The sequence below is a fragment of the Bos indicus x Bos taurus genome, chromosome 12, assembly GCF_003369695.1.
Source record: "Bos indicus x Bos taurus breed Angus x Brahman F1 hybrid chromosome 12, Bos_hybrid_MaternalHap_v2.0, whole genome shotgun sequence".
Lineage (NCBI taxonomy): Eukaryota > Metazoa > Chordata > Mammalia > Artiodactyla > Bovidae > Bos > Bos indicus x Bos taurus.
The window spans coordinates 78,637,617-78,650,678 of record NC_040087.1 but is presented as its reverse complement, the minus strand read 5'-3'; the positions used below and the strand labels follow the sequence as shown (position 1 = coordinate 78,650,678).

Below are 13,062 nucleotides of genomic sequence, written 5' to 3'. Positions count from 1 at the left end.
ACAAAAATAGGAATTTTTAATTAGATTAAAATGTAGATATTCTAATTCATTCTTCCCAGACCACAGAGATCACTCTGTAAAGCTGTCATATGCAAACATCCCAATTTGGAAACCACTGAAGTATATGGACAAATACAAACTCCAAACAATTTCCAAAGATGAAAACTTTCTCCCATTAATACACATTACAATCCTTTCTACAAAAATCACCCAAATTAGAGGAACGGTTTTCACAAGCCAAGTGGTAAGAACATCTTTATAGAAACTGGCTGGTGAACCACTGCATCCCCTTATAACTGCTTCTCCTTGTTTCTTTCCAGTGGCTGCCTGTATTAGTTACAAAGTAATTTCAAAAGTATTACATAAGAAACCAGTTTTTAACCACCACTCAATACTTAAAGCCATTAACTGAAGTTTCATTAACTTGCATCTCCTGGAAGAAGCTAAATTATTTATGAACAAATAGCCCATTAAGACAGGAAATCCTAAAAATTGTTGAAGTAGACGAAAATTTCCAAGTTATGGCTTTTCTGATGGACTTTCTGGCCACTGAAATAGCTGAAGCCCAAGAACAGCTGGTCAATGGCTGTAACAGAGCCAAGAAGGTGGGAGCCCACCCCCAACCCCCAGAGATACACACAATTTGTGAGTTCCATGGAGACCATAACATTTCTGTCTCAAGCTCTTTCTCCAAGGTTTCAGCTAGGAGATTTTTACTCATAGATTCACCATAGATTTTTACTTCATTATGTGCATTCCTGCATGCAAGGCAATCTTTTCTACCACAATCTCTATTTCATAACGATAAATAAGTCTTTCTGCTGTTTTGGGCTGAGTTCCTCAGACAAACTAAAAACCGACACCCAAGGACAGTTCTAAATAAATTCTAAGAACTAAAATTAAGAAGATGATCAGTATTTCATTTCCATAGCTGAACTTGGTTGTAGATATATTCCAGAATAGTAAGCAAATGTAAATAGATTTGGACTCTTCATAAACCCAGTAAATACTAAAGATTCTTACACATATAACTGGCTTAGGAAGAACTCTTGAAATCTTTGCCAGATTGTGAAAATGCCATATAAAAAGTTACCCCAGATAACTAAAACTTCCTGTGAAAGAACTTTATTGTAACTTTTTAATGGAAATCTTTATTTCACACTTCCCTCCTTAAGTCAAATATAATCCAAAACAGCTGATTTCCTTATTGGGATTATGAATAGGAGTCACATTAATGTCTGGAATATATTCAGGGGCAAATGAGATAGAAGTGAAAGTTTGCCATCATTAATATTCATACTATTTCACCTGCTACAAATACTCTTAGACTATGTCCTAGTTTTCTAGAGGACACGAGGTGGGTTTTCTTCTATGAAGTAATGATCATGCTACTCAGGTATATCTTTTGTTATTATTTCAAAGTACATGACAACGTTCTGATGGACTTAGATTGTTGTTGTTCAGTCACTAAGTCTTGTCCGACTCTTTGCAACTCCATGGACTATAGCCCCCCAGGCTCCTCTGGCCATGGGATTTTCCAGGCAAGAATAATGGAGTGGGTTGCCATTTCCTTCTCCAGGGCATCTTCCTGACCCAGGGATCAATCCCAGGTCTCTGGCATGACAAGCAGATTCTTTACCATCTGAGCTACCAGGGAAGTCCTGGATCAGGGCATTACCCTTGCTACTACTCAACTCTGGCGCTGTAGCTGAAAGCAGCCACAGACAGAAACAGCCGTGGGCCGTGTGTAAGCAAATGGATATGTCTATGTGCCAATAAAACTTTATTTATAAAATAAAGTGGGCTGTTGTTTGCTGCGTGCTCATGGGCTGTTGTTTGCTGACCTCTAATTCAGATCAGTAATTTTCAGATTTATTTTGACATGGAACACCTTCTGCAAGGAAAGTTTACATGTCTGGCCAGTTCATAAAAAGGATCAAAGCTGTTACTGTGGCCCAGAAGGAGGTAGGGAATCTACGGGCTCACCCCTCTCCCCTCACCAGCCCTGAAGCACCACCATAGAATTCCCAGGACTCAACTGAGCACAGAATGAAAAATCACTGAGCTTCCTATCAATGGAAGACCACACTCCTGATAAAGAAGCGGGATAGCACCTCTTTAGAAAGGTAACAGTGTGTGCGTGCTAAGTCACCTCATTTGTGTCCAACTCTTTGTGACCCCATTGACTGTAGCCCGCCAGGCTTCTCTGTCCACGTGATTGCCCAAGCAAGAATACTGGAGTGGGTTGCCATTTCTTTCTCCAGGAAATCTTCTTGACCCAGGGACCAAATCCACCTCTCCTGCATTGACAGATGCTTCACCACTAGCACCACCAGGGAAGCCCACGGTTACTATTTGCGCTGTGCTTAGTCATTCACTTGTGTCTGATTCTCTGTGGTCCCATGGACTGCGGCCCGCCAGGCTCCTCTGTCCATGGGATTCTCCAGGCAAGAATACTGGAGTGGGTTGCCATGCCCTCCTCCAGGGATCTTCCTGACCCAGGGATCAAACCCATGTCTCTTACATCTCCTGCACTGGCAAGCTTTACCACCAGCACCACCTGGGAAGTCCAGAAAGGCCACAGCAGTAGTTCTCAAACCTGAGCAGGAAGGGCTTGTTAAATAACAGATTGCTGATACCTAACCCCTCGGTGACTGACCCAGTAGGTCTGGAGTGGGGACCGACAATTTGCATGTCTAACACATTACCAGACAATGCTGATATTCATTCAGGGGTCACATCTTGAGAGCCACTGGTCTAAGGTTAACAGGAAATTCTTACTGCACTCAATTCAGGAAGCAAATTAATGAACAGCTACCAACTACTGGGTTAGCCAAAAAGTTCATTTAGGCCTTTCTGTAAGCTGTATCATGACGTTTTCTGTAACAGGAAAACCTGAATTGTTCGGCCAACCCAATATATCAGGAACCATAAGGAAACAAAAGGCAAGGAATGCATAGTACCTCAAGTTGCCCTCGTAGAGAAGATAAAAGAGGTGACTTGGATATAGGGTGGAAAAAATGCAAAAAAAAAAAAAAAGGGGTGTAATTCAAAGGAGAAAGAGTACCTTGTGTTTAAGGAATCAAGAAAGGGGTGGCATTCAGGACAGAACAAAATCAAGTGGCAGGATTCTGACAACGCAGAGGAAGGAGCATGTGGAGAAAACCACACTACTGCATGGGAGGGAGATAGTCAGGGAAGAGCACATCGTCTGGTCCAGAATGGAGGGCACATAGGCCTCTTGTAGGACACCCCCAGAAATTCAGTGTAAGGTCAGAAAAAGATCACCTTCTGAAATAAAACACACCACTTAGTACATTAAGGCAGTCATCCTAGACAGTGATGCTACATAGCAGAAGACAAACGAATGCATTACAGATGGAAACTAAATTCAGACTGATGTGGGGTCTAAACCACATCAGGATGTGGAGTCAAGAGGATATCAAGAATCTGAAACTTCAGCGACACAGCAGCCACTGCCAAATGCAGAGCCATGATGCGGATGGTGTAGAGAAAGCAGAGCAAAACTACCAGAATGTGCCGGCCCGCTGCCCCGCGAGGAGCAGTGCGCGTCCTGAGCAGCCGTCGAGGAAATGCTGGTGCCTTTGATCCTGTATTTCTCACTCTCAGTTAATATATTGGCATTCTGATATTCTGTGAGCCTGCTGAGTCAGAGTATTCTATAAGAACAGAACTCCAGAGAACTCTAAAAGAACTTATCAAAATGTATTTTTATACCTTCAAAGACAAGAACTGGATTTTGTAACCTAGCAACACAGTATCATCCTGCAAGGTTCTTAGACCCTCGAATCTTCTAAATTCAACTGGTACATGCAGGACAGCATCAAAAGACCAATCTGCTCTCGCCTGGGATGGTGCAAAAGACTTGACGCTTTCATCAAGTTACACAGAGACCCCAAAGTAGGAAAGGATATATTAGTGCCACACACGGAAAAGATTTATTTGATCTTGTGTCTAATAAGAACTGGAGAAAACCAGAGGATGAGGAAAACAGAATATAAATGCACAGTCCACTCAAGATGCACTAAGACACTACAGTTAACTGGTAGTTATGTCGGGATAGGGCAAAGGTATCTATTAGAAGAATAAAAACGAAATACAGGAATATTAGTGTAATTTTCAAGCGAGCTGTTAAAAACAAATGAATCCAGATGTTCCTGGCACAAAAGCTGATAACTAAGGGAACCAACAGTTTGACGTTTTACTCTAATAAGTAACAATAATAGGAAGTGAATAATAATAAGTGAACCAATAGTTTGACATTAATGTTGACAACTTATGGCACAAAATTTTGTGAGTCATTACTAAGTACAGCTCTTAAAAAATGCTTCAACTCATATTCACAGTCAAATCTGTTAATTTTTGTTAAAATCCCTGGATTTTGCTTTTATTCCATGAGTGAGGGCTTCCCACGTGGTTCAGTAGGAAAGAATCTGCCTTCCAATTCAAGACACACAGGTTCAATACCCAGGTCCGGAAGCTCCCCTGGAGAAGGAAATGGCAACCCACTCCAGTATTCTTGCCTGAGAAATCCCACGGACAGTGAAACCTGGCGGGCCACAGTCCATGAGGTTGCAAAGAGTTGGACATGACTGAGCATGCACAAGCTCAGTTCACATTTCCTGAAGGCCCATAGGAAATGAGCAAATCAGCCAGAAAAGAGGGAGTTCCAAAATCTAAGAAGTGTAGTCACCAGGAAAATGTAAAGCCTGTTGAAGAAAACAGGCCCTTAAAAATAATCTAAGCATGGGACTTCTCTGGTGGTCCAGTGGTTAGGACTCCGAGCTGGCACTGCAGGGAGTGTGGGCTCAATCTCTGGGGAACTGGAATCCCACATGCTGTGCCACAGGGCACCCCACAAAAAAAATCTAAACAAACAAAAGATACATTTCAAAGTATTTTTTTTTAATGCACACTAACAACTAGCCACGGTTTTCACTACTGAATATTCCAGAGACAAACGAGAAAAGCCTATCTCTGCAACTCTGTCTTCTACAATGAGATGGAACAGGAACGACTTCTGCTCGACACAGGTTAACACTCTCCACTCGGAATACAATCAGAAGTCCCAAGGGTCACATGGGTAAGGTCAGAGGGCATCATACATAGAATCAAAGGGTTAGTGAGGGAAGTCCCTATGACCAAGGAGCTGGGCAGACACATTAAAAAGATGCAACATCATATGAGGCTGCACGTCCTAAATGCCAAACAACAGACAAAAATGATCAGCATTACAGAAATTAAGAGAAATCCAAGTGTCAGATATAAGGCAGGGCTTGCTAAGGACCACTGAGCTTTGAAGAGGAAGATCAAGGGGGAAGTTGATCAGTTATCCTTCAGGAAAACACATGTAGAAAAAGAGACAGTGATAATTCAAGTTTTGTAATAGGGAAAGTAAAAACAAGAACAAAACTGGGAAAATACAGTATTGAAATTTATTTAAAGAAATTATAGCAACAATTCCTCTCCTCCCATCAAAAAAAAAAAAAAAAAAGAGGAGGGATGGAGAGAAGAGCCTATCCCTCGAAGGAAAAACACTGATGTGTGTTGCAAAGTCTATCCTCGCTTAGTTTTTCATTGCCTGATCAATTACTTAGAGAGGCTATGTTGATAGCCACCATGGAAACAGGAAAAATTATTAACATTATTAAAAAATTATTAACATTTAAGGCTCCCCTTTCCATGGAGTAAGGAAAGGAGAGTGAAGTTGCTCAGTTGTGTCCGACTTTTTTGTGACCCCATGGACTGCAGCCTACCAGGCTCCTCTGTCCATGGAATTTTCCAGGCAAGAACACTGGAGTGGGTTGCCATGTCCTCTTCCAGGGCATCTTCCTGATCCAGGGATCAAACCTGGGTCGCCCGCATGGCAGGCAGATGCTTTACCATCTGAGCCTGACCAGGGAGGCTCCATGGAGAAAGGCCCCCTGCCACTGCACAGAGCTCAGTCAGTAAGAATAAAATTAACATTGATTGAGTCCTTACTCTGTCAGGCAAGGGGCTAAGTATATTACAAATACGTCTCCTTTTATCTTCACAGTGACCCTGTGGGGTGAAAATATGGAGACAAGGTCCACACTGGCTCAGTAAGATAACAGTCTACACTGGCTCAGTGAGTGAGAGTTTAAGCACCTTGTTCAGATCACAGAACCAGTATGTGCAGAAATCACTATGCGGACTCCAAGTCTGCCTGCCTCACAAGCAGCTGGATACGCCTGCGAAAAGGCAACAGAAATAGACCCTGTTTATTTACCGTTACTCTGTGTTCAGTCCTTGAGCTTGGTAAACCAGGTACTCTCTCTGCTGACAAAGCCTCTGCTTGAGCAGACTTCAGTTTGATTTCGGATGCACGCAGCAGTAAGCGGCAGCTTGCAGCAAGCAGCAGCGAGTGCTAGCTGGAAGCAGGGTCTCTAACCACTGGGTCACAGGAGCCAGCAGTTAGGGCTAAGGTTCCTAGCCTTGCCTGCCTCGTCAGGAACAAATTCAGGTGACCAAGCAGAAGATAAAGAGTAAAGTAAAAAGTTTATTGAAAGGAAAAGTACATGCGGAAAGGCACATGGGCGAACTCAGAGAGACAGTGGTGCCTTTGGGAAGTTTAAATCCTTTAGAAAGAAGCAGTTTTCCAGATCTAGACCTTACTTCAGGCCAATCACCTTGCTTTGTCTCCCCCTGGTTAATATGTTTTAGGACCATCCCCTGGGATGTGCACACACACCCTAGCCAAGATAGATCTCGAAGAGAAGGCTTCTGGGAGGAGCACAACTCATTATGGCCTAGAATTATCTTCTGACTTTTGACTCCAAGGAGCTTTCTGCACATGGGTTCAGTTCAGTTCAGTCGCTCAGTCGTGTCCGACTCTTTGCAACCCCATGAATCGCAGCATGCCAGGCCTCCCTGTCCATCACCAACTCCTGGAGTTCACTCAGACTCACGTCCATCGAGTCAGTGATGCCATCCAGCCATCTCATCCTCTGTCATCCCCTTCTCCTCCTGCCCCCAATCCCTCCCAGCATCAGAGTCTTTTCCAATGAGTCAACTCTTCACATGAGGTGGCCAAAGTACTGGAGTTTCAGCTTTAGCATCATTCCTTCCAAAGAAATCCCAGGCTGATCTCCTTCAGATGGACTGGTTGGATCTCCTTGCAGTCCAAGGGACTCTCAAGAGTCTTCTCCAACACCACAGTTCAAAAGCATCAATTCTTCGGCGCTCAGCCTTCTTCACAGTCCAACTCTCACATCCATACATGACCACTGGAAAAACCATAGCCTTGACTAGACGGACCTTTGTTGGCAAAGTAATGTTTCTGCTTTTGAATATGCTATCTAGCTTGGTCATAACTTTCCTTCCAAGGAGTAAGCGTCTTTTAATTTCATGGCTGCAATCACCATCTGCAGTGATTTTGGAGCCCAAAAAAATAAAGTCTGACACTGTTTCCACTGTTTCCCCATCTATTTCCCATGAAGTGGTGTGACCGGATGCCATGATCTTCGTTTTCTGAATGTTGAGCTTTAAGCCAACTTTTTCACTCTCCACTTTCACTTTCATCAAGAGGCTTTTGAGTTCCTCTTCACTTTCTGCCATAAGGGTGGTGTCATCTGCATACGTGAGGTTATTGATATTTCTCCCGGCAATCTTGATTCCAGCTTGTGCTTCTTCCAACCCAGCGTTTCTCATGATGTACTCTGCATAGAAGTTAAATAAGCAGGGTGACAATATACAGCCTTGACATACTCCTTTTCCTATTTGGAACCAGTCTGTTGTTCCATGTCCAGTTCTAACTGTTGCTTCCTGACCTGCATATAGATTTCTCAAAAGACAGATCAGGTGGTCTGGTATTCCCATCTCTTTCAGAATTTTCCATAGTTTATTGTGATCCACACAGTCAAAGGCTTTGGCATAGTCAATAAAGCAGAAATAGATGTTTTTCTGGAATTCTCTTGCTTTTTCCATGATCCAGCGGATGTTGGCAATTTGATCTCTGGTTCCTCTACCTTTTCTAAAACCAGCTTGAACACCAGGAAGTTCATGGTTCACATATTGCTGAAGCCTGGGTAGTGTCTCCCTTATCAGACAGAGTTTTTTCCTTTCTTTGTCCTGGCCATGATTATGCCCTTGAGGTAAGGGACAAAGACTGGCTGTTTATCCTGTTTCTTGTTGGGTGTAAACTCCTCAACGGGCGCCCAGCTGTCTCTGATGTCAAGAAATGAAAATGAGTATACTACCCAAAGCAATTTATAGATTCAATGCAATCCCTATCAAGCTACCAATGGTATTCTTCACAGAGCTAGAACAAATAATTTCACAATTTGTATGGAAATACAAAAAACCTCGAATAGCCAAAGCTATCTTGAGAAAGAAGAATGGAACTGGAGGAATCAATCTGCCTGACTTCAGGCTCTACTACAAAGCCACAGTCATCAAGACAGTATGGTAATGGCACAGAGACAGAAATATAGATCAGTGGAACAAAACAGAAAGCCCAGAGATAAATCCACACACATATGGACACCTTATCTTTGACAAAGGAGGCAAGAATATACAATGGATTAAAGACAATCTCTTTAACAAGTGGTGCTGGGAAAACTGGTCAACCACTTGTAAAAGAATGAAACTAGAACACTTTCTAACACCATACACAAAAATAAACTCAAAATGGATTAAAGATCTCAACGTAAGACCAGAAACTATAAAACTCCTAGAGGAGAACATAGGCAAAACACTCTCCGACATACATCACAGCAGGATCCTCTATGACCCACCTCCCAGAATACTGGAAATAAAAGCAAAAATAAACAAATGGGACCTAATTAAACTTAAAAGCTTCTGCACATCAAAGGAAACTATAAGCAAGGTGAAAAGGCAGCCTTCAGAATGGGAGAAAATAATAGCAAATGAAGCAACTGACAAACAACTAATCTCAAAAATACACAAGCAACTCCTACACCTCAATTCCAGAAAAATAAATGACCCAATAAAAAAATGGGCCAAAGAACTAAATAGACGTTTCTCCAAAGAAGACATACAGATGGCTAACAAACACATGAAAAGATGCTCAACATCACTCATTATCAGAGAAATGCAAATCAAAACCACTATGAGGTACCATTTCACACCAGTCAGAATGGCTGCAATCCAAAAGTCTACAGATAATAAATGCTGGAGAGGGTGTGGAGGAAAGGGAACCCTCTTACACTGTTCGTGGGAATGCAAACTAGTACAGCCACTATGGAGAACAGTGTGGAGATTCCTTAAAAAACTGGAAATAGAACTGCCTTATGATCCAGCAATCCCACTGCTGGGCATACACACTGAGGAAACCAGAATTGAAAGAGACACGTGTACCCCAATGTTCATCGCAGCACTGTTTATAATAGCCAGGACATGGAAGCAACCTAGATGTCCAAGAGCAGATGCATGGATAAGAAAGCTGTGGTAGATATACACAATGAAGTAATACTCAGCCATTAAAAAGAATACATTTGAATCAGTTCTAATGAGGTGGATGAAACTGGAGCCTATTAAACAGAGTGAAGTAAGCCAGAAAGAAAAACACAAATACAGTATACTAACGCATATACATGGAATTTAGAAAGATGGTAACAATAATCCTGTATGCGAGACAGCAAAAGAGACACTGAGGTATAGAACAGTCTTTTGGACTCTGTGGGAGAGGGAGAGGGTGGGATGATTTGGGAGAATGGCATTGAAACATGTATAATATCATATATGAAATGAGTCGCCAGTCCAGGTTCAATGCACGATACTGGATGCTTGGGGCTGGTGCACTGGGACGACCCAGAGGGATGGTATGGGGAGGGAGGAGGGTTCAGGATGGGGAACACATGTATACCTATGGCGGATTCATGTTGATATATGGCAAAACCAATACAATATTGTAAAGTTAAAAAATAAAATAAAATTTAAAAATGAAAAAAAAAAGAAATGCAAAGAGGAGGCTGACTGTAAATTCCCCAACTTGGAGCCCATGTATATCCTACCTCAAGTAAGGCATCACTGAGCCTTCTCAGCTAGGCTTGGACCTTGGGATTCTGTGTCCATTCTGGCTGAATCCAGTTTTAGCGAAAATTCTGCCAAAGTCACTTGAGAGAATCCCCCACCTGGATACCAGATCAAGGTCCTTATCCTTCACTCTTAAAGCCCAACCCTTAGACTGCCTGAGATAAGACCTGTTAGACTGGTTCAGCAAGGACCCTTGATGTCTCTTCTTAATAACCTTCCATCCATGGAACCCTCGCTTTGAGAGTTGGTTTGTTGTTTCAGGTTGAGCCCGATTGCTCTCCCATGACCCAGTTCCCCATTACAACAGTCTTCAATAGTCTTCCTTACCCTTTTGGCAAGTGTCGGAAGAACATTTTCTCTAACACTGTGTTGCAGGTTTCTGATCATAAATTCAAAAGGTGATTGTGAAATTTTAAAAATGGAAATGTTCAAATAATTCAAATTATTTAACTAGCACGTAACTAACACAATCCTTCGAATCGACTGCATTATTCTCTGTAACAACCAAGACCCTTTTATAACAGAACTGTGTCACTTTCACAGTTCATTGTCCTGTTGTTATATATTTTTATGCCACTCTAACAACAAATATTCTAAAATCCTTGCATTCCCTTTCAGAAAGAGGAAGTGCAAATTCCATGCTGCTTCCTGAAAGGATTTTAGTAGCAGCAAGCTCTCTCTCTCCCTCTCTCTCACACACACACCCCATGGGCCCAAAAAACACACCGTGCTAAAGCAGTGTTTATGACATGCCATAAAATTTTAAAAGTTCTACATTCAAAGAGGGAAAGAACTAAAAAATATTAAGCTGTACATTGAAAAGTACCCTATATTAATATTATCTATTATGATTTCCTCTTAGATAGAGTGATAGACTGTATTTTGAGTTTACAGCATATCCCATGAATCAAAACCAATCTTGGAGATAAATCCTAAAGCATATACCTGTGTGTGTGTGTGTGTGTGTGTGTATGGGTGTGTGTAAATCTTCTATGTATTTACTTACCAGTTTCTCCAGCTGTTTTATTCTTCCCATGAGGCTTATATAGAACATATGAGCATCCTTTTACACGGAAGTGGTCGTTAATTTGTCTAAACCACCTGAAAAATAACAAGAACACTCACTCATAGCAACAATTCCAAAGAAAGTGCTATTCCAATTTCAGTAAAACTTGGGCAGAGCCCAAGCCTGGCATATCTATCAGAAGTTGGGTTTGAACAGTCAGATACATGGTTTACTATCAATGCACACCTACAGAATTATTATTTTGCAGAACTAGAAATAAGGTCTTCCTCTAAACACAGGCTTCATACCTCATAAGTGTCGTATTTCCAGTGAAGGGGCCGAACCTAATATCTTCAAATGGAGGCTGAAAGCCCAAAATATGTAAAGCTTCTTCCTGGCTGATGGGTGGAAGACTACAAAAGAAATATGGCTTTTCATTTGACAATTTCCATCATATGCAAATGCAACCTGTCTCAATGTTACTGTCTCATTTGCAAACAGTTTTATTAACATTTAAAATTTTTATCTTATCAAAAACAATGCATACATTTATTTTTAGCTAAAAGGTTTCAAACAAAATATGGCAGTTTTCCCCTAATTTCTAAAAAATCTGTTCTTAAAAATCTCCCATTATAGGGACTTCCCTGGCAGTCCAGTGGTTAAGAACCCACCTGCAATGCAGGGGATGTGGGTTCGATCCCTGGTCAGGGAACTAAGATCCCACATTCTGCAGGACAACTAAGTCTGTGCATCGCAACTAAGACCCGATGCAATCAATCAATAAATACATTTTTTAAAGAATATTTTAAAAAATCTTTCATTATTCCATATTTCAAAATCTTCCATTATAGCAAAAGCAACACCAAAGAACTTCTGAATTTGGAGTTTAGAGATAGCTTATCAAACTTACTTTCCAGCTCCCATTGTGCTATACAAGAAATTCCAACAAGAAACTAATGAGGAGATGCCACAAGAAGTCTTATATTGCGGTCGGCTTATGCAGTACCTGAAAAAGTAAAAGACTGTTTTCTTCACTTGAATAAACACAAAATACGCATATAAAAACAGAACACTCATGGCAACTGAGCATGTTAGCATAATGAAAACATTGATCATTCAAACCAATGTTAAATATTCATTCATTTAAAGTATTTTCATATTTGTTAAACACATTATAAATGCATAACTGGCTCAAATGGTAAAGAACACTCCGGGCAGTGCAGCAGCTCAGGAGATGCACGTTCAGTCCCTGGGTCGGGAAGATCTGGCAGAGGAAATGGTAACCCGCTCCAGTATCCTTGCCTGGAAAATCGCATGGACAGAGAGGCCTGAAGGGCTTTAGTCCATAGAGTTGCAAAGAGTGCGACATGACTGAGCATGCATGCATTGTAAATGCATAACAATAAATCATGCTTTTTAAGAATGATGGCTAAGTATGACTAGTTAAACTGAATGTTACCCAAATGAATGGAAAAAAATTACAGATATATATATTTAGATGCCAGCTCCTAAAATTTCAGTGCAAACTCCTAGTTGAGCTACGTGTATGACTGTTAGCAACTTTAGCTGTAAGAATTCTTTATATTGTCTGGATATCAATCCCCTATCAGATACATGATCTGCAAACGTCTTCCCCCAGCTTGTAGGCTCCCTTTTCACTTTGTTGATTGTTTCCTTTGGTGCACAGCAATGTTTAAGTTTGACATAGTCCCATTTGTCTATTTTTGCTTTTGCTACCTGTGCTTTTCGTGTCATACTCCAGAAATCACTGCCAAATCCAAAGTCATGAAGATCGTCCCCTATGTTCTAGGATCTTATAGCTTTAGGTCTTACATTTAGGTCTTTAACCAATTTTGAGTTAATTTTTGTGTATGATGTGAAGTAAGGGTCCAGTTTCATTCTTTTGCACATGGATATCACAGCACTCTTTTCCAAAGAGACTGTCCTTTCCCCATCTTGTGGTCTCGACACCTTTGCAGAAGATTATTTGCCTATTTGTGTGAATGTTTATTTCTAAG

General features: G+C 41.3%; 1 protein-coding gene across 3 annotated transcripts in view; it reads right to left on the bottom strand.

Annotated features, from left to right (window-relative positions):
- Positions 1 to 13,062, bottom strand: part of LOC113902536 (basic immunoglobulin-like variable motif-containing protein) — a 69,237-nt gene that overhangs the window by 39,554 nt on the left and 16,621 nt on the right. For all 3 annotated transcript variants that reach the window (XM_027557935.1, XM_027557934.1, XM_027557933.1), the window contains 3 exons: positions 11,955 to 12,050; positions 11,353 to 11,457; positions 11,045 to 11,139 (listed from right to left, as the gene is read on the bottom strand). In XM_027557935.1, the coding sequence (XP_027413736.1) occupies positions 11,045 to 11,139; positions 11,353 to 11,457; positions 11,955 to 12,050 (296 nt within the window). The remainder of the gene's footprint in view (positions 1 to 11,044; positions 11,140 to 11,352; positions 11,458 to 11,954; positions 12,051 to 13,062) is intronic.